We start from the raw sequence: 22,867 nt of genomic DNA, 5'->3' as shown, positions 1-22,867 counted from the left end.
AACTACTTATCTTATAGTTCTGATATATCTGAAAGTCAGGTTTATGATCTAATTGATGAAAAATACACTTACGAAGCATCTACTACTGTCAGATGTCACATACTTTGATCCCAATCTTTCCCACTAAGATCTCTGCTAGTGATTTTTCCCTTCCTCATTAGTATAACTGCTCTTATCTACAGAATTTATCACTCAAGCTTGGATGTTTCATTCTCAGCCTCTAGTAATAGTATCTGGAGTGGAATGAACTCACCCTTCTTTGTAATAGGAGCACAGCTAATAGTTCCTTGTGCATAGAGTTGTTGAAGTCTGAGACTCAAAGAAAATGAAACATTTATATAGTGTTAGGCACTTAGAAAGCCTTCGCAGTTATGGCTTGCTTATGTTGAAGAAGAAGAAAATATAACAGGGAAAAATTCAAGTTATTTGCTTTTACCTGGGCGATATCAGGAATGTGGAGAAGGTTGCCAATGAAGGGTAATTCTCACAGGAGAAATTCCTTCTTATTTACACTCAAAAGGTTGTTACCTTGGAAGAGTGGGATTTCCTAAGCTTTGCCAAGCTCCCCTGGTTACTTTAATAGTTTTGTCTTTTCCTTCTATCAGTTCAAAACTAAACCTTTCCATTCCTTCACTCTTTCTCATATATTCGCATTTTAAATATATATATATATATATAATATTTGTTTTGTATTTTTGTTTCTTTTGTTGACTAGGCTGGGTTCAAACTCTGGTGCTCAAGTGTTCCTCCTTCCTGGACATCTCAAGTGGCTGCAACTACCAGTACACACTACCATGCATGGCTTATATCTGTGTGTTTTTTCTAATTTAACACAAAATTCCTCCATTCTTTCTATGCACCACCACCCCCCAGTTATGGACCAGCATCCACTTATCCAAGAAAATATTTGGCTTTTGGTTTCTTGGGATTGGCTTACTTCACTTAGCATGATATTCTCCAACTCCATCCATTTACCTGCAAATGCCATAATTTTATTCTTTTCTAATGCAGAGTAATATTACATTGTGTATATATACCACAGTTTCTTTATCCATGCATCCATTGAAGGGCATCTAGGTTGGTTCCACAGTTTAGCTATTGTGAATTGAGCTGCTATAAACATGAATATGGCTGCATCACTGTAGTATGCTGATTTGGTATTGACCTTTGGGTATTGATGGAGGAGTGGGATATCTTGGTCGAATGGTAGTTCCATTCTAAGTTTTCTAAGGAATCTCCATACTGCTTTCCATAGTGATTGCACCAATTTTCCATCCCACCAGAAATGGCATACACCTTATTTTTAAAATTGTATGAAATTCCAATATATGGATGTTTGATGTTTTTAACTAGTTTCTTATTGACTCTTCTTGTTTCTGTTGGTTTTCTTTTCCTCTTACAATGTTGAATTATAGTTCTTAATCTATAGCTTGGTGAATTTTTGAGATCCTCTTTTGAAGTAAATTCTTGGCAAATATTTGTTTTTATTTTTATTAATATTTTTAGTTATATGTGATATTAGACTCTATATTGATATATTTATACAAGAATGGAATATATCATATTCTAATTAGGATCCAAGTATTGTGGTTGTACATGATGGTTTCACTGTGGTGTATTCGTATATGTACATAGGAAAGTTATGTCAGATTTTCTACTCTTTCCTATTCCTATCCCTGCTCCCTTTCCCCTTCACTGACCTATGTTAATCCAATGAGCTTCTGTTATTCCCCTCCCCAACTCATTATTGTGGATTAGCAGTCACATATCAGAGAAGACATTTAACCTTTGGCTTTTGGGGATTGGCTTATTTCACTTAGCATGATAGTCTCCAAATTCATCCATTTACCAGCAATGTCATAAAGTCATTCTTTATGACTGAGTAAATACTTCATTGTGTGTGTATACCACAATTTCTTTATTCATTCATCTGTTGAAGGGCACCTAGGTTGGTTCCATAGCTTAGCTATTGTGAATTGTGCTGCTATAAACACTGATGTGGCTGTGTCACTGTAGTATGCTGATTTTAACTCCTTTGGATATATATATATATATATATATATATATATATATATATATATATATATACACACACACACCAATGAATGGGATAACTAGGTCTAATGGTGGTTCCATTCCTAGATTTTTTTTTAGTTGTTGATGTACCTTTATTTTTATTTATTTATATGTGGTGCTAAGGATCAAACCCAGTGTCTCACACACGCTAGGCAAGTGTGAGCCACAGCACCAACTCCCCCATTCCTATTTTTTTAAGGAATCTCCATACTGCTTTCCAGAGTGGTTGTACTAATTTTCAGTATGAGTGTACCCTTTTCCCCACATTCTCACCAACATTTATTATTACTTGTATTCTTGATAATTGCCATTCTGGTTGGAGTGAAATAAAATCTCAGTGGAGTTTTAATTTGTATTTCTCTAATTGCTACAGATGTTGAACATAAATGTTTGTTTTAAATTATTGAATTTGGAGTTGGAAGAGATTTTGTAGGTATTAATTATGCCAAAGCCATTCTGTTGACATAAAAGCAAAAATTTAAAAATATTTGTTGGAAGTAATAAAACTTCTTCCTGTTCTAATATACATTAATCTTGTTATCAGCAAATCTGTTATTATTTACAAGTTTTTATTTTCTTATATTCTTTAGGGTGTTCGTCCAGTAGCTCAGGCTGGCAGTAAACATGAAGAACTCAGTCCTTTAGCACTGTTTGCTTTCTTTGTGAATCGCTGCAAAGATAATCTTCATATTGTAGTGGCCTTTAGCCCTATTGGAGATGCTTTTCGAAATCGCTTGAGACAGTTCCCATCCCTCATCAATTGCTGTACCATTGACTGGTTTCAGGTTTGTAATTTTGGTGACAGAGTGGATGGCTAACTCTTGGAATTTTACTTAAGTCTTATTTAAGCTCAATTAATATATATTCTGTTTTTTTTTGGTAAACTACTATAATAACAAGCATAGTGCTTAGCAGAGGTACATGTTTCCCACAAGGAGCTCATATTCTTAACTAGAAGATATGAAAAGCAATTAGCAGTCAAAATTCAAAAGCCATAATGTTTGGATACAAAAGATATACATATAAAGACAGTAAATCTCTGAAGTATGAATTACATACAGTGGTATATTAGGAACCAATAGGATATTATACAAATGATTAATAAAATATATAATTACATGATTAATAAAAATTAATTTCTGATATTAATTTGTTTTATTACTTTTAACTTTATTATCAATTTTATATTTTAAAACTAATTCCATTTTGAAGTTAATATATATGTGTGTATGTTTTGCCTCAAAAGGTCATAATTAGTTTTTATTCTAATATATTGGTTTATATATACATATATGTACATATACATATGTACATGTATATTAATTCATATGTATTCTACTATATTAATAATATATAATATGTTCTAATATTATGTTATATAATGTATATTCTAATATTAGGCAATGTATAATTTTAGAATATAAATATTATAAATATATTTGTATATATACATGTATATGGAGAGAGAGAGAGAGAGAGAGAGAGAGAGAGAGATTGACTGATTTGAGAAATTGGCTCATGTGATTACAGGGCTGACAAATCCCAAAATCTGCAATCTGCAAAACTGGAGTCCCAGAAGAGTCAGTTGTGTATTTCCACTCTGAAGGCCATTAGGCTTAAGACCAGAAAGAACTACTCTTTTACTTCAAGTCTGAAGTCAGCAATAAAACCAATATCCCAGATTGAAGTTAGATAAAAAGGAGGATTTCCTCTTATTTGAGAGAAGTTCAATATATTTGTTCCATTCCAGCCTTCAGCTAATTGGATGGGGCTCACTGACCTTAGAGAGCACAATCTGCTTTATTAGTCTACCAATTTAAATGAATTAATGTGAAAACATCCTGACAGAAACACCTAGAATAATGTTTAAACAAATATCTGGATACCTCATTGCCCTGTCAAGTTGATATATATAACTAATAATCATGAGAGGATAGCATGTGCAGAGGCAGAAGGATGGAGGAAAAATGGCTCATTTGGGCAACTTCACCTAGTTTGGTATAGCTGACTAGTAATGAAGGCCCCAGGAATTAAGTTGGAGTTTTGGATGGGTGCCAGGTTATAAAGGAAATTATAACAAAGATGTCATAATGGCATTAATATATTTTTAGCTAATCTTTATTTTAGGGGAAACAAAACACTTGGAGGTTGTATGGTAGAAGAATTGGATTTGGGCAAAACAAGAGACAGAAAGATCAATTAAGCAGCAATTTTAGTAATGTTGGCAGCAAATGATGGTATTAATTTGTCATCGCCTGTGTAGGAGCACTAAATATCAATAGTCTTGAAAACAGTAGCTCATGATACCTTCTACTTATTTGTTTTATGCCCAAGAGAATGTGGACTATACATTGAACCTAGATAATTTCTTTTAAAAGTTAATTTCTGGAACTAATTTATCATGAATTTTATGTTTAAAATCTAATTCTGACCTTTTGAGGATTACATGCATGTTTTATCAGTGGATGTTCTAGTGTGTTCATACAGTAACAGAAGCTATGTGAAACAATTTTGCTTTATATAAGCTATATCTTAGTATTGCTTCTATTAAGTAGACAAAATCCAAAACCATACAAACATAATCTGTCTAACCATAGTCTTCTTTTATAAAACCTTATAAATACAGTTCTGTAACTTCTGGATGTTTTTTTTTTTTCATAACCATGATATTTGCCAGTTCTATTATAAGTGAGTCATACCTACTGGGAAAAATCTGAAGAAAATGAGTCTTGAAAATAAGGGAAATTAAATAGGCAACAGAGAGGAATAAAGACTTTACAGTTAAGAACTGGGGAGAGGGCTGGGATTGTGGTTCAGAGTTAGAGTGCTTGCCTAGCATGTGTGAGGCACTGGGTTCGATTCTGATTCTCACCACTATATTTAAAACTAAAAAAAAAAAAAGAACTGAGGAGAAAGAGCCTGTGTCAATGGAGCTAATGGCATTATTTGGGACTTGGGTTTGTGAAACTCAGGAAGTAAATGTAAACTGCTGTGTGTCATGTACCCTCCCACCCCATGGCTGGTTTAATACCATTTGTAGCCATAATTTTTTTTTTTTTAGTTTTAGATTGACCGCATGCCTTTACTTTGTTTATTTTTTGTATGTGGTGCTAAGGAACAAACCCCAGTGCCTCTCATATGCTAGGAAAGTACTCTGCCACTGAGCCCCAGCTCAGAAGTTAGAATATTTATGATTAAAGGAAAACTAATAATATTACTATGTCTTCCCAAAAAGGGATGTATCATCTCATATAGAAAGAAGTCAAAAGTATCTCCAGTTTTACTTAATTTACAGGCTCAACCATGTTATCTGGGATCCAGGTTCTTTCCATCTTTTTGCTCTACCATTCTCAGTGCACTCTGTTTCATTTATTATTGTGACAAAATGATTGCTGTAGCTATGGGGATCGCACCCTTAAGAAACAAGGTTGAGAGACCTGAAGGCCCTTTTCCTACTGCGACATTATATACATGAACCACCCAGTCACAGGGTTGGGGGGGAGGATTGCGAGGTCAAAGCCAGCCTCAGCAACTTAGTGAGGCCCTAAGTCACTCAATGAGACCCTACCTCTAATAAAATATTTAAAAAGGGCGGGGGATGTGGCTCAGTGGTTAAGTGCCCCTGGATTCATCCTTAGTACCAGGAAAAAAAAAAAAAAGAATCACCCAGAATACAAAGATAAGCCTCTAAGAATTTAATGATATGACATTTAATCTTTATTTTACAAAATTTCTTCATTCCTAATATAATAAATCCTAGAAGTCTCTTTTAGGTTTAAAAATGTATCAGAACAATAATGTTGCATGAATGTAATCTATTAATAAAAATCTATATAATGGGGCCGGGTGGGTGTGGTGGTGCATGCCTGTAATCCCCAGTGGCTTAGAAGGCTGTGTCAGGAGGATCAAGAGTTCAAAGCCAGCCTCAGCAAAAGTGAGGTCCTAAGAACTCAATGTGACCCTGTCTCTAAATAAAGTACAAATTAGGGCTGGGGATGTGGCTAAGTGACAGAGTATCCCTGAGTTCAATCCCTGGTCCCCCCAACCCCCTCCCCAAAGTATATAATGGCAATATGTGCTTAAAACTTTTTTACTAATAGGTTGCTTCATCAAAAAGATTGAATTTGGGGAGCTGGTGTTATAGCTTAGTGGTAGAGCTCTTGCCTCGTACATGTGAGGCACTGGGTTCGATCCTCAGCACCACATAAAAATAAATAAAGATATTGTGTCCATCTTTAAAAAAATCTTTAAAAAAAAAGTTTGAATTTGGGACTGAGGATGTAGCTCAGTAGCAGAACATGTTCCCTCATGCTTGAGGCCCTGGGTTCAATCCCCAGCACTGCAAAAAAAAAAAAAAAAAAAGTCTTAAAGTAAATATTGTTTTTTCTAAAAGAAAAAAATTACAAGTCTTTTATTGAATCTAAATTAAAGGAAGTCTGAAAAATATTCTAATGAGAAAATGAAAGTTACTCATTAACATTTAATTAAATATTTGTTGCAAAGTGTTCTTTTAGGGACTGAAGGTGTAGCACTGAGAAAAAGTCCTTGCTTTCATGAATTTTACAATTTAGTTCAGGGCTGAGGGGTAGACCAACAACAGATGAATAAATGATATGCAAAGTATTTGTAAGTACTAAGAATAAAACTGATTATAATGTTCAGAGTAATAACAGAAGGAATGCTGTTTTAAAAAGAATGCTCTGGGGGCTGTGGATGTCGCTCCTTGCTAGCACATGTTTAGCATGTGTAAAGCCCTGTGTTTGATTCCCACCACCAAAAAACAAAAACAAAACAGCTGAAGGTAAGCAAAGTGGTTGGTGTTTTTGTGGCTTTTTAAATAAAGCATCACTATCCCATGTTCTTTCTGCTTTATTATCTTTAACATGTGATTTCCATTCTCAAGGTCAATTTATAGTCTGTAAGATGATTGGTAGACCTCGAGTTTTCATAACTGTAGTCCAGACAACAAGTATAGAAGAATAAAAATGGGACAAAAAGTATGCAGACCAACTCTGTAACCCTCTAAAGACCTTTCTCTGACGTCCTACCCAACAACTGCTTATGCTCTTCTGAATTACAAGGGAATCTAGCAATGGTTGTCTTTTAGCTGGACATATTGCTATCCAGAATAAAATTGGAGTCCTAAGAAGATGATGCTGGGTGGACAACTAGAATTTTCTGCCACTGGCATGCATTCAAGTAGAAGAGTTGGAAAAGCAGTGTAATATGTCTTTAATATTTAAAATATCATTGATTCTTCATTTATATTGTGTTATCTTTATTTTTAAATTAATTCATAAAAATACTTATTAAATCTTTTATAAACCTAATAAATATTGTGAACTCAGTCCTCCTTATTCTATTTTTCTCATTAAGGCTTTAATTTTCTCTATCCCGAATTCTTTTTCTATAGGAATTCACTTATATAGTTGGATTGGGACTGCTCACCTTTAATTTCATAACTTTCCCCCCCATTTTTAGCCATGGCCTGAAGATGCTCTCGAACTTGTAGCTGTGAAATTCTTAGAAACACTGGAGCTTACTGAAGTCGAACGAAGAGAGATAGTTCCAGTCTGTAAACACTTTCACACCTCCATTATGGACCTTTCGGAGAGGTCAATAGTAATAAATTTTAAAATGACATGAATGCCTTATAGTTTAAAGCATTTCTTTTTGCTAAAGTCCAAATTTTTAATATACTTTTTATTTCTTTTCGTTCTTTCTGATCATTTAATTAGTTAAAACCTTCAGCCTGCAAATAATAGAAAACTACTTGGTCTAGCTTTAATAAAAGGGGGAATTTTATTATAAAGATCCAGGGGTGTTTCACAAAGCTTAAGGGGAAGTATACAGCTGGATCTTAGAAGTAATTGGAAAAGCCTGGTGCGGTGGTGCATGCCTGTAATCCCAGTGGCTCAGGAGGCTAAGGCAGAAGAATTATGAGTTCAAAGCCAGCCTCAGCAATTTAGCAAGGTCCTGAGCAACTTAGGGACACCCTGTCTCTAAATAAAACATTAAAAGAGCTAGGGATGTTGCTCAGTGGTTAAGTGCCCCTGGGTTAAATCCCTGGTATCAAAAAAAAAGTAATTGGAAAAGCAGGTGTTAGAAAGCCATGGGTGGGGAGGGGGCTGGGGTTGTGACTCAGTAACAGAGCGCTTTCCTAGTACTTATGAGGCACTGGGTTCGATCTTCAGCACCACATAAAAAATTAAAATAATGATATTGTGTCTATGTATAACTAAAAAAAAAAACTTTAAAAAAAAAATCAGGACCCTAGAATGTTTCATTTTTCTTTTTCTTTTATTTACCTACTTTATTTATTTTTTTCTTTTGTTGTTGTTTTGTTTTCCTGTTTCTTTTTTTTTAATAATTTTTTTAGTTGTAGTTGGGCACAATACCTTTATTTTATTTATTTATTTTTAATGTGGGTTGAGGATCGAACCCAGCGTCTGGCACATGCTAGGCGAGCACTCTACCACTGAGCCACAACCCCAGCCCTGTTTTCCTGTTTCTCATCACTGCTTCTCTCTGGGCATCTGCTTTCTTGTCTCTTTTTGTAGACTGCCCGGTGTACTTCCCAGTACATTTGGAAGAAGCTGGCTACCTCTCAGCTCTCCAGTTTACTTCTTGCAGTTACAGTTATAAAGAGAGACTAGAAGGTCATTTCTAGCTCCTTATTCCAAATTTATTCTAAATAAATGATTAGTCTTGTTTGTGTCCAGTGCTCAACCCTGGCCTGATCAGCTGTGGTTAGAGTAGCAGATTTTGTAGATCAAACATTGTTGCCCAGGCACCAGGTAGAAGTTCTTAGAAAGAGGGGGCTAGTTGGGGTATAGATACTTCTAGAATGTCCTTTCTAACTCTGTTCATCTGACGTACTCATCTCAAGGATGAGTAACCCTAAGTACCCATGTTATATTGCCTGTCCAGAATCAAATAGACAGCACAGTTGGCTTAGACAGTGGCTGTAGTGTGCTATAGTTCATTTACTTACCATTAAATATCATTGTGTGGTAGTCTTATAATTTTGGATTTATACCATTCAAGCATTGTGTAACATACTTGTGCCATGGAATGATGCTTGGAAATTTGTTGGAAATTTTCTCTTTCCAATTCTACTTGCCTTCCTCTCACAATATCTTAGGTCACTTACAGGTTTAGATCCCAGTGAATAAAATTTTAGGGAGGAAAAAAGTCTGTATTGTTTGTACAATAATTCACTTTTTGCAGACATCTTCACTGGTTTATGTTTTTAAAATATGTCATTCTATTTAATATTTTGCAGATAAGAAATTAGGATATGGTTATGTGCAGAATTCTGGAGTCTTATAAAGTTCAAGTACTTAGCACTTCCACATAAAATTTGACTTTCATTCTTAAATGTTTGTTGTTAAGGCTCTGTTGAATTTACCTCTTTATGAAACTTATTACTTACAGGAATATATGTTACCTGTCTCTCTTTTAGGTTCTTGCATGAGTTAGGAAGACATAACTATGTTACTGCTACTTCTTATCTTGAACTTATTGGTTCATTTCGACAGCTTTTGACTAAGAAGCGACAAGCTGTCATGGAAGCAAAACAACGATATGTAAATGGTCTTGACAAATTAGCTTTTGCTGAGTCTCAGGTAAATTTGATGAGCTGCTCAAAATGGTAATATATACTGAGAAATACAAGAAATAATAACAAGAGCTACAATTGATTGGGAATTTGTTATATGCATGCTTTTCACGTGCATTCTTTCAATTATTCCTCATAACAACTCCATAAGATCATCACTATTATGATTGTCATTTTACAGATAGAGTTACATTAAGAAACATTCATTAAATTGCCCAGACCACACTGTTTTATTTTTAGTTAACTTTTTGGCATTTGAGAAAATATAAAAAGTCTGTGTTGACTTTTTATTAATTATAAGATTTGGGTTTTTTAAAAATCAAGTGCTGGTAATACTTATTAGTTTAGTATAAGTAATAGAGATTTTTGTTGGTTCATCTTTGCACTGTATACCATAATAATGGTATAATATGGATACCTGAGCTACCCACTTGTTTTCTGTCTGCATTTCTTCCATGGTAACTGCATTCTCCCACTAGCCTGTCATATACTCAAGAATGAGAAAAAAATTTTTTTAGTTGTTGATAGACTTTTATTTTATTTATTTATATGTAGTGCTGAGAATCGAACCCAGTGCCTCACACATGCCAGGCAAGTGTGCTACTGTTGAGGCACAACCCCAGCCCAAGAAAATATTTTTGTGAGAAAAACTGGCTACATTCTCATCATTTTGTTTATCATACAAAGAACTGTAAAAACATTAAGATTTTCTGCCCCAATACTTTATGATATGTTCAAATTTGTATTTTCTATGTTTGATTTTAGTAGCTATGATAGCAATGGAAACTTAATGACAAACTGTCTATTTAGGTTGGTGAAATGCAAATAGAGCTTGTTCAGTTACAGCCCAAGTTGGAGGAAGCTAAAATTGAAAATGCACGTATGATGCAGGTAGAGTATCCTGAATGTTTTTATTGCCTTCAAAGGACAATTGAAATATGTTAAATTTGTCATGAAGATAAGCCCTCTCCCCCCACTTTTATCACTAGATCCTAGGGACTTAACCCTTTTCTGTCTCACCGGGTCCTGTGTGAGTTCATTTTTTAAAAAACTTATTATTATTATTATTGTAGAGTTTTACAATACCTTTATTTTCATTTATTTATTTTTATGTGGTGTTGAGGATCAAACTCAGTGACTCATACATGCTAGGCAAGCGCTCTACCACTGAGCTACAACCCAGCCCAATTTGTTTTTGAAGAGGTGTGAAGCCCATTTCCAAAATAGCTCACATATATTTGCATTTCTCATTTTACCCTAGACCTTTCTAGCCTTCAAAATAATATGTTGGATGACTTATTTTTTTACATATTCTTTTGCCTCTAGATTGAGAGAGCAATTGGATGCTTGCAGAATTGTCTTTATTTTTTTTCTTTAGATAATTGAAATAGAATCTGCAGAAGTGGAAGCAAAAAAAAAGTTTGTGAAATTAGATGAAGAGATAGCCAGTGGAAAGGCTGAAGAAGCCCAAGCTCTAAAAAATGAGTGTGAAAGTGATCTAGCTGAGGCAATTCCAGCCTTGGAAGCAGCTCTGTCTGCACTGGATACACTTAAAGCAAGTATTTGAATTAGTCACTTTGTGTTTCCTCAACAAAGTGAAACTATACAGGTCTTTGGTTAGTTACACATAGTTCTCTTTCTTTAGGTGGTATTGTTTTTGCTCAGTCAAATGAAACTTGTCTCTTGACATTTCTTTGATATATTGTTATATGTTTGCTTTTCATATATTATTTCTAATTTTCAATCAGGATATTCCATTGAGAATAGGATGAACAGTCTCTGAGAGGCAAATGTGATTCTGTACAGGGACCAGGAAGTACATGTTAAAAAGAGTGGTTACACAAGGTCCTGAATTCAATTTCTAACACCGAAAAAGAAAAAAGAAAAAGATTGTGTTGTTATTTCTTTAGTCTTCTCTACATATATGCACAGAAAAACTCAAAAGTTATTTCCGATGCACCTGTCTGTACCACAATGTGTTATATAGGCGTTTTGACAGGCTCTTTAAGCAAGACCAGAATAACCTCACCAGAGAGAACAGGAGACAGAGCATCTGTTGACTAGGGAAGCCCAGTGTAACATGGGAGCTCAGGATATTCAGACAACCACCCCCCTTTTTTTTGCACCTTCTTTCCTAATCAGTGCCCTAACTTTTATGTAATAGACCTGAAAGACTGAACTCAGCCTATGGGTAATTCAGTATCTCAAAGGATTAAGCTATGTCTTGAAGTTACATCGGTTTTTTAGTAGTTTTAAAATGAGATTATCTTAGAGTATTTATAGAAACTTCCTACTGTTTTGTGTCATGAACCAGGAATTTAAAAATGAGTTGGTTATTTTCTTTCTTTATGCTCTCTAGTACATTTAAAAGCCATGTGCACTCTATAGTCTTTCTTCATTCCTTTCTTAGAGATTTATCACAGCAACCACTCAGTTTGACAAAGCCTTGTTTGTTTGTTTTTTAAAGAGAGAGAGAATTTTTTTAATATTTATTTTTTAGTTTTCGGTGGACAAAAAAATTATTTTATTTGTATGTGGTGCTGAGGATCAAACCCAGCACCCCGCACATGCCAGGCAAGCGCGCTACCACTTGAGCCACATCCCCAGCCCCAAAGCCTTGTTTTTTATGGGCACTCCTTTCTAGACATCCAAGACCATTAATTTAAGGAACAGTTTTATTACTATGTTCCATGAACTTTTAGCACTCCCTCTTCTTCTTTTTTTTTTTAATTTATTTTTTTATTGGTTGTTCAAAACATTATAAAGCTCTTGACATATCATATTTCATACATTAGATTCAAGTTGGTTATGAACTCCCAATTTTACCCCAAATACAGATTGCAGAATCACATTGGTTACACATCCACATTTTTACATAATGCCCTATTAGTAACTGTTGTATTCTGCTACCTTTCCTATCCTCTACTATCCCCCTCCCTCCCCTCCCATCTTCTCTCTCTACCCCATCCACTGTAATTCATTTCTCTCCTTGTTTATTTTCCCATTCCCCTCACAACCTCTTATATGTAATTTTGTATAACAATGAGGGTCTCCCTCCATTACCATGCAATTTCCCTTTTCTCTCCCTTTCCATCCCACCTCATGTATCTGTTTAATGTTAATCTTTTCTTCTTGCTCTTCCTCCCTGCTCTGTTCTTAGTTGCTCTCATTATATCAAAGAAGACATTTGGTATTTGTTTTTTAGGGATTGGCTAGCTTCACTAAGCATAATCTGCTCCCTCTTCTGATACAGGATTCTTGATGCCTCCAAACCCCACCAGTTCAGTTCATTAATCCTAGGCTCCTCTTTGCTTATGAGCATGTTGCTTGTACCCTTTCTTGTATGCAATACCATATTATATAATTTAGAATTCAGTTGCAGGGAACAGAGTTGACTCTATTTAGTACAAGTAGATAAGGATTTTTAAAGGGAATTTTATAAATGGATTGCAGAATTGTTGGAAGAGCTATAGAAATAGATCCTATATTAAGCCACTAGAAATATTTCACAAAGCCAAATTGTTGATATTGTTTACTAGATTAACTGTTCCTCTGAAAAGGTAGCCAACAGAGCCTTTCTACAAGCTACATTGCCTCCACTATGATCCATACCAAGAAAATGGATACTTCACACTATCACTTTCCCCATTTATTGTCTGAATTCTGGTTTCACTCAAGTTATCTGATTGTGGGAAATAATTCTCACCCAGAGCTCTAGTTGCATGTGAAAGAAAGATATGTAGATGTTAATTTTCCAGCATTTGTATCATTGCAAGAAATGTCAGAAGGATATTTATGTGTGGGAATGGGTAATAAATAAGTGAATCTCTAGTGTCTGTCATAACAATAAATGCCTTTTTAGAAATTAAGTTTAGAAGTAGGACCTATTTCATTATTTTGTCAATAAAACTAATGTATATGGGCAAATACAGAAATAAATCTTTGTCTAAATCAGGGTTCTTAACCTGAGTTTTAGATAATGGGGGCTCGGGTATGTGATTGTACATGGGTAAAAATACATTTTCTGCAAGGTTCAGAGCTGTCATCCTCATAAGAATCTATGAACCCCCAAACATTAGAGAACATTAGCCTTTACCTGTGATAAATACTGTTTTGGTAATTATTTCATAACCATACAAAGCAAAATAAAAAATCACAATTTTGAATGAAAGGGTATACTTCATTATTCCCTAAAATTACTTTTAAAACTCTCCTTATTTGAAAATAAACTATTCTAAAGATGTCTTGTTTTCTTTTGGTTTAGCCATCTGATGTTACAATTGTGAAATCAATGAAGAATCCTCCATCTGGTGTTAAACTAGTTATGGCTGCTATTTGTGTCATGAAAGATATAAAACCAGAAAAAATTTCAGACCCTTCAGGAACTGGAGGGAAGGTAATAACTGGGCCCAGATTCAATCATATTCCTGAATATATAGGACTTGTTTGTAATATCAATATCAAATTAAATATCAATAGTACTTAATCCAGGAAAGAAATACTTCTTTCTAGATTGAATAGATGGAGAATTATCTGCAGAAACACTGTATTCTAGGGAGTATAGTGTCTGGAAAATGTGATTCCAATTGCTTCTGCCTCCTTTTCTGTTTATACAGGTCTCCCTGCCATCTTGAAGTTAGAATTGAATGAACACTGAGATACTTGTACATTTGTAGCTAAGATTCTTGAGAATGTGATACATACCATATAGGTTATATTTCTGAGCATTCAAAATATACTGTTTAGTTAAATAAGCAGTATAGTGAAGTTGTTAAAAGCATGTGTTCTGAAGCCAGAATATCTATATTGAGAAATCCTGAACCTCCTAGCTGTGTAATCTTATACAGGATGCTTAATCTCTGTGGAATTCTGTGAAAAGACATCACGGTACTAATGTGATCATTAGAGTAATTAATATATATAAAGTTCTTATGTATAAAACCTTATAAATAATAATTACAATAAATGTTAGCTGCTATTATAATTATTATTCAAGGATATATTCCTTAAGAAGGCAGGCATAGTATCCATCCATATTACAGACTGATTTTCTTTTCAGGGTTTCATAATGCCTAGGTTTGAATTCCTAAATTGAAATCTTTTTCTTTTCTTTTGTCCTTTCTTCCTCCATTTCTTTTCTTGCTTGTCTCCTCCTCCTCCTCCTCCTCCTCCTCCCTCCTCCTCCTCGCCATTCTATCCTTCATTGAAATAATAAAGAAAATAAATAGGCTCTTGTCAAGTTATTCCCATGTACATGCACCCCCAGTTCCAGTCAGGCTTCTGATAGTAGAAAAAGAATGGTGAGCTAGTTATTCAACATCTTTAATTAGTATGTGGCTTTACCCTGTTACAGATAGAGCAATGTATATAATTTTTGGCTTTCCATTTTCTCTTCTTTTTATTTCATTTGGAGAGCCTAGATAGGTAAGGAGATTGCCTTTAAGAAAAATGCATGAGCCAGGTGCAGTGGTGCACACCTGTAATCCCAGCAGCTCGGGAGGCTGAGGCAGGAGGATTGCAAGTTAAAAGCTAGCCTCAGCAACTTAGCAAGGTCCTGAGCAACACAGTAAGACCCAGTCTCTAAAAAAAATACAAACAAGGGCTGGGTTTGTAGCTCAATGGTAGAGTGCTTGCCTCACAAGCGTGAGGCACTGGGTTCAATCTTCAGCACCACATAAAAATAAAAGTGATAAAAATGTACTTTCTTATATGAAGTTGATGTCTATGTTAGCTTTAGGTTTTCAAAAGAAATGACTACACATTCTCTTTTCAGTATTTAATTTTTTGACAAAAATTTATAATTTCATCTCCATAGTTAAAATATTTCATTTATGTAATATGTTCTCAGAGAGGAATCTTAGTTTCCAAGGAGAGATGTAAGTTGATGTTTTGAAAGCATATGAACAGCTTTTCTGGATAATATGTCCTTTTTTTAAAGATAGATAGAAAGAGAGAGAGAGAGAGGAGAGAGAGAGAATTTTAATATTTATTTTTTAGTTTTCGGCGGACACAGCATTTTTGTTTGTATGTGGTGCTGAGGATCGAACCCAGGCCACACGCATGCCAGGCGAGCGCGCTACTGCTTGAGCCACATCCCCAGCCCTGGATAATATGTCTTAAACTTTAAAAAGAAAAATTTTATATTTAACATTTATTTTATTTATTTTTGTTTTAATTAGTTATACATGACATCAGAATGTATTTTGATTCATTGTACACAAATGGAGCACAACTTTTCATTTCTCTGGTTGTACATGACGTGGAGTCACACCATTCATGCAAATATTCATATACCTAGGGTATGATGTCCATCTCATTCCACCATCTTTCCAACCCCCATGCCACCTCTACTCCCCTTACTCCCCTCTGCTCAATCCAAAGTTCCTCCATTCTTACCTTGCCCTCCGCATTACAGATCAGCATTCACATATCAGAGAAAACATTTGATTTTTATTTGGGGGGAAGGATTGGCTTACTTAACATATCCCCCAACTCCATCCATTTACCTGCAAATGCCAGAATTTTATTCTCTTTTATTACTGAGTAATATTCCATTGTGTATATATACACAGTTTCTTTATCCATGAATCTGTTGAAGAGCATCTAGGTTGGTTCCACAGTTTAGCTATTGTGAATTGAGCTGCTATAAACATTGATGTGGCCATGTCACTATAGTATGCTGATTTTAAGTCCTTTGGATATAGACTGAGGAGTGGGATAGCTGGGTCAAATGGTGGTTCCAATCCAAGTTTTCTAAGGAATCTCCATACTGCTTTCCATAGTGGTTGCACCAATTTGCAGTCCCACCAGCATTGTATGAGTATACCTTTTCCCCCACATTCTAACCAACACTTATTGCCTGTATTCTTGATAATTGCCATTCTGACTAGAATGAGATAAAATCTTAGTTTTGATTTGTATTTCTCTAATTATAAGTGATGTTGAACATTTTTTAATATACTTGTTGATCAGTTGTACATCTTCTGAGACATATCTGTTCAGTTCCTTAGCTTATTTATCGATTGGGGTTTTGTTGTTGTAGTTGTTGATAAGTTTTTTGAATTCTTTATATATCCTAGAGATGAGTACTCTATCTTATGTGTGTGTGGTAAAGATTTTTCTCCCATTCTGTAGCCTCCCTCGTCACATTATTGATTGTTTCCTTTGCAAAGAAGCTTTTTAGTTTGAATCCATTCTACTTATTGATTCTTGGTTTTATTTCTTGTGCTTTGGGAATATGGTTAAGTCAGTCAGATCCTAATCTGACATGATGAAGATTTGGGCCTACTTTTTCTTCTGTTAGGTGCAGGGTCTCTGGTCTAATTCTTAGGTCCTTGATCCACTTTGAGTTGAGTTTTGTACATGGTGAGAGAGAGGGGTTTAATTTCATTTTACTGTATATGGATTTCCAGTTTTCCTAGCACTATTTGTTGAAGAGGCTATCTTTTCTCCAATGTATGTTTTTGGCACCTTTGTCTAGTATGAGATAACTGTAATTATGTGGGTTTTTTCTCTGTCTTTTGTACCACTGGTCTATGTGTCTGTTTTGTGCCAATAACATGCCATTTTTGTTACTATAGCTCTGTAGTGTAGTTTAAGTTCTGGTATTATGATACCTCCTGCTTTGCTTTTCTTGCTAACAATTGCTTTGGCTATTCTGGGTCTCTTATTTTTCCAAATGAATTTCATGATTGCTTCTTCTATTTCTATGAGGAATGTCATTGGGATTTTAATTAGAATTGCATTAAATCTGTAGAAAGTTTTTGGTACTATGGCCATTTTAACAATGTTAATTCTGCCTGTCCAAGAACATGGGGGATCTTTCCATCTTCTAAGGTGTTCTTCAGTTTCTTTCTTTAGTGTTTTGTAGTTTTCATTGTAGAGGTATTTTGCTTCTTTTGTTAGATTGGTTCCGAATTCTTTTTGAGACTATTGTGAATGGGGTAGTTTTCCTAATTTCTCTTTCAGAGGATTTGTCATTGATATATAAAAATGCATTTAATTTATGGGTATTGATTTTATATCCTGCTACTTTGCTGAATTCATTTATTAATTATAGAAGTTCTTGTGGAATTTTGTGGATCTTTGAAATTAGAATCATGTTGTCAGCAAATAGTGATAGTTTGAGTTCTTCTTTTCCTATTCGTATCCCTTTATTTTCTTTCATCTAATTGTTCTGGTAGAGTTTCAAGGACTATGTTGAATAGAAATGATGGAAAAAGGGCATCCCTGTCTTGTTCCAGTTTTTAGAAGGAATGCTTTCAATTTTTCTCCATTTAGAATGATGTTGGCCTTGGGCTTGGCATAGGTAGCTTTTACAATATTAAGGTATATTCCTACTATCCCTAGTTTTTCTAGTGTTTTGAACATGAAAGGGTGCTGTATTTTGTCAAACGTTTTTTCTACATATGATGCCTATCTTTAAATCTATTGATGTGATGGATTTCATTTATTGATTTCTGTATTTTGAACCAGCCTTGCATTCCTGGGATGAAACCCACTTGATCATCTTTTAAATATTTTTGTATGGGATTTGCCAGAATTTTATTGAGAATTTTTGCATTTATGTTCATTGAGGATATTGGTCTGAAGTTTTTTTTTCCCCTGATGTATCTTTGTCTGGTTTTGGTATCAGGGTGATACTAATCTCATAGAATGAGTTTGGAAGGTTCCCTCCTTTTCTATTTCATGGAATAATTCGAGGAGTATTGGTATTAATTCTTCTTTGAAGTCCACTTTATCTGATATGAGCGTAGAAACCCCTGCTTGTTTACACAGTCCATGTGAGTGATATGCTTTTTCCCATCCTTTTACCTCAGTCTGCGGATGTCTTTTTCCTAGATCAATCTCTTAAAGACAGCATATTGTTGGGTCTTTTTTAAAAATCCAATCTGCCAGTCTATGTCTGTATTGATGAGTTTAGTTAGGCCATTAACATTCAGGGTTATTATTGAAATATGATTTGTATTTCTGGTCATTTGGATTTATTTTTGGTTTTTAACTTGACTTAGTTTCTCCTTTGACTGGCTTTTTCTTTACTGTAGTTCCTCCCTTTGCTGATTTTCATTGTTGTTATTCATTTTCTCCTCATGGAATATTTTGCTGAGAATGTTTTATAGTGCAGGCTTTCTCATTGTAAATTCTTTTAGCTTTTGTTTATCACAGAGATTTTTATTTCACAGTCAAATCTGAGGCTTAATTTTGCTGGATATAAGATTCTTGGTTGGCATCCATTTTCTTTAAGAGCTTGTTGTTCCAGACCTCCTAACTTTGAGGGTCTGGGTTGAGAAATCTGCTGAGATCTGAATTGGTTTCCCCTTATGTGTAATCTGAAACTTTTATCTTGTGACTTTTTAAATTCTATCCTTATTCTGCATGCTAGGCATTTTCATTATAATGTGCCTTGGTATGGATTTGTTGTAATTTTGTATACTTGGTGTCCTGTAAGCCAATTCATTCTTCAGGTTTGGGAAATTTTTTGATATTATTTCATTGAAAAGATTATACATTCCCTTGGATTGTATCTCTGTGCCTTCCTGTATCCCAATAAATCTTAAATTTGGTCTTTTCATGTTATCTTGTAATTTTTGGAGGTTTCTTACTATCTTCACTGTGTGGTCAACTTTATTTTCAAGATTATATATTTTGTCTTTTTTGCCTAAGGTTCTAGTCTGTTGGTGATACTTTTTATTGAGTTTTTTAATTGGTTTATTGTTTCCTTCATTTCAAGGATTTCTGGTTTTGGGTTTTTTTCTCCACAATCTCTCTTTCTTGAAGTAATCTTTTGCTACCTGCATTTACTTTTTTATCTCTTTATTGAAGTGATAATTGTTGCTGATTTGCTCTCTTAAATCATTCTTTACTTAGCCAATCATTTTATTTTATTTTATTTTTAATATTTATTTTTTAGATGGACACAATAGTTTACTTTGTTTACTTTTATATGGTGCTGAGGATTGAACCCAAGACCTTGAACATGCTAGGTAAGCACTCTACTGCTGAGCCACAACCCCAGCTCCTCTTAGCAGATCATTTTAACTGTGTACACTCTGAACTCCTTTTCTGACATTTCTTCTACTGTGCTGTCAATGGATTCTATTATCATGGCATCTTGGTTTGTTTGGAGCACTTTCTTCCCTTGTTGTTTCATGTTGTTCATGTGTCTTCCCTCTAGCACTGTGAATCCAAAGTATTATAGTTTCTATCCTATAAACTTATAGTGTCCTTGCAGGTTTCCAATACCTCACCTTTAAGAGGGAGATTAATATTAACACCCAATGCAAACAATATGCAGCCTTAAACCAAACAGCTCCTATTTAGATGATTCCAGTTTTGTCGCAATGAACAGAAATGATATATACGATTATTATCTACAATACAAATAGTAGAATTGCAAAAGGGTCTTCAGTTTCTAATGGTAAAGAGAAAACTGGGAGGAGGTGTAGGATGTGATGTTTATGAGGTAGGAGGTGAGAATATAGAGGTATTAGAGCATAGGAAGAGTGAAAGGAATCAAACAAAGTTGGCTGTTAGTAGGAGAAAAGAGAGAGACTCTGGGGAAACAGATAAGTGAGAGGAAAATAGAGTAAAAAAATAAGAAAAGAAAAAGAAATAAATATTAAAATAAAGCATATAAAAAAAAAACTGTAATATACTGTTCAAACATCCCAGTCCTTAGTAACCTGATACAAGAAAAGTACTTGGTTTCAAAAATGTGGAGAATATGAGAGCAGGGAACCAAAAAAGAAAAAAATCTCAAAGGAAAATTGAACATTGTTTCTGTTGGAGTTCAATATCTTCTCTGTGTTTCTTCTTATCCAATAGGTGGGGTTTTCTGGAGTTTGCTGATAACTCCACCCTCAGGGTGGTGAAGGTTACTAAGGTGGGAGGCAGAACTCCTGGAGGCGGTGGGGTATAGTAATTGTCAGTCCCACTAGAAGACTGCACCTCAGGAATCTCCTTTGGGGTCCACTGGTGTAATGCAGGAGCCTGATCTTAGCCTCTTATAATGCTTGTGGACCCCACAAGTTCCTAGTCTCTAATTTAGTCTCTAAATTGTAACTATCCTGCCCTTACCCTTTCAACTTCCCAATCAGGAGCCTCTCTCTCCAGAGATTCTGGGGGCTGAGTGCTGGGACCCGTATACCTGTCGTGGAAAGCTGTTCTGTATCAGGTAGATCAGGACCAGGTGTTGACATCTACAGGCCAGCCATGTAGCTACAAGCACTAGGCTGGGGTGGTGGCTGGGGGTTTTGAGGAACCAGAGGGCCCTGTGATTGCCAAACTGATGAGATCAGGTGATTGGTGGATGTTGGATTGGGAGGGAGTAGAGGACCAGGCTGGTGTTGAGTCCCAGCAAGTGCCCCCCAAGTTGGCCCTGGGAGACTGGTGGGCACCAGGCTGGTTGGGTGGGTGAGATGGGATCAAAATGCCCTCTCGCCGTCTTCCTACCTACTGACCCCGTGCAAGGCTCTCCTGCTTCTGCAACAAGTTGGTGGCTATTTGCATACCTAGCAGGGATACCTCTAGTGTAACCAAGCCTGCAGGGACCTTGGTGATGGTCTTCCAGGTCCTGGCTGTTATTCCTATATGGAAGCAGCCACATCTCTGGTTGGTGGTAGCAGCAGTGTGAAACCTCTAGGTACCTTGATGTTGACCTTCCAGGCCCCAGCTGATGTCCCAAAATGGAACATCAAGTAAAGATAGCAGTGGTGGCAGCACTTGCAGCGGCAAAACCCAAGATGATGGAGGAGGTGTCCCAAGATGGAGGCAACTGCTTTCAGAGATGGGGCTATGAGGGTGGGCCATAGGGTGGCATCGAGTGGTCTGTTAAGAGATGTAGCACTATGGCATGCAGTGCTTCAGTGGGTTGCTGCCTCTGGACCCTGTCCATTGTCCCAAGGTGGAGGCTACCATGTAAGGGGTTTGGTATGGTGGTGGCTGCAGTTTACCAAGACAAAGGCAGGCCCAAGGAGCCACATGTTGGTAGATGGGGAGTTGAAGCATGGTCATTGCTCCGTGTGGTGGGTGGGGCCAGCAGGGCAACCGTTCATATTGAGTATTTTTAATTGCACATTTAGTAAGTTCTATAAATTTTATTTTTAGATATTTGATTACTGGGGACCTAGCAAAAAACTTCTGGGAGATATGAATTTCTTAAGAGATTTGAGAGAATATGACAAGGACAACATCCCAGTGAGTTATATTGTATTTTTTTTTTCTCTAGATGTGACTTTGCCAAGATGTATATGATCTTTAAAATTATAGAATGCTTTATAAAACATAAGGAGAAAGTCCTTTTTTAGGATTAAGGTAATTAATAAAAGGACATTGCATTTACTAATGATTGTATTATGAGTTGTCATAATGCATAAAACATCATTTTCAGATGATTGGAAAGTTATTTAATATATTACTGGTTTATTGTATTATTGACTTGAAAGAGTTCTCTAAATGTCTTCTTACAACAAATAGTTTATTAGGAAACTATACATGTATTTATTTAAGATAAAGTATTATCTTTTCCATTCACATTGTTATTTCATTAATGTTTAATTGTTCTTTTACTTTGTTTTCATTTTTCCATCAACCCACAAGAGTCTTTTAATATTCTTGAAAAAAAAATCTTGCTTTAGTATCTATAATAAATTTGCATATTTTCACATAAATATTACTTGTGTTTCTACTATAGTTATGCTTGTTTTTAAATTATCTCAAAATATTGATTTTGGCTTTTAAAGACAACATATTACTTCTTTATTCAAATGTTTTTATTACATATGCTTTCTTCATCTTATGACTGTGATACATGTTGAAATTTTAAAGTCTAAATCTTTATTGTATAGGTGACTGTTATGCCGAAGATCCGTGGTGAATATTTGACAAACCCCGAATTTGACCCCGCTAAGATTGCTAAAGCTTCTTCTGCAGCAGAGGGTCTGTGTAAGTGGATCATGGCTATGGAAGTGTATGACAGAGTTGCAAAGGTATTTTGAGCATTTTCATATCTATTTTCTGCTAAAATATTCTCAGAAACTAAAGCCTATGCATATATTTACTAGTTAAAGAGTTTTTCAAAGCAATTCCAGAGAGAATTTGTCCTGTTACAGCGTAATCATCAGATGTTGATTGTATACCTAGAAGATACAGAGACTATTCCTGGTTGGACCT

General features: G+C 35.3%; 1 protein-coding gene across 1 annotated transcript in view; it reads left to right on the top strand.

Moving 5' to 3' along the window:
* Dnah12 (dynein axonemal heavy chain 12) overlaps positions 1-22,867 on the top strand; it is a 260,520-nt gene that overhangs the window by 153,683 nt on the left and 83,970 nt on the right. Inside the window, exons 45-52 of the mRNA XM_071618864.1 lie at positions 2,667-2,861; positions 7,558-7,691; positions 9,542-9,704; positions 10,508-10,588; positions 11,076-11,252; positions 13,962-14,093; positions 21,803-21,892; positions 22,543-22,683. Coding sequence (XP_071474965.1) covers positions 2,667-2,861; positions 7,558-7,691; positions 9,542-9,704; positions 10,508-10,588; positions 11,076-11,252; positions 13,962-14,093; positions 21,803-21,892; positions 22,543-22,683 — 1,113 coding nt within the window. The remainder of the gene's footprint in view (positions 1-2,666; positions 2,862-7,557; positions 7,692-9,541; positions 9,705-10,507; positions 10,589-11,075; positions 11,253-13,961; positions 14,094-21,802; positions 21,893-22,542; positions 22,684-22,867) is intronic.

Source organism: Marmota flaviventris, chromosome 1, assembly GCF_047511675.1.
Source record: "Marmota flaviventris isolate mMarFla1 chromosome 1, mMarFla1.hap1, whole genome shotgun sequence".
NCBI classification, from domain to species: Eukaryota; Metazoa; Chordata; class Mammalia; order Rodentia; family Sciuridae; genus Marmota; species Marmota flaviventris.
The sequence above is the reverse complement of the archived record's forward strand: the minus strand, read 5'-3'. Positions and strand labels throughout refer to the sequence as shown.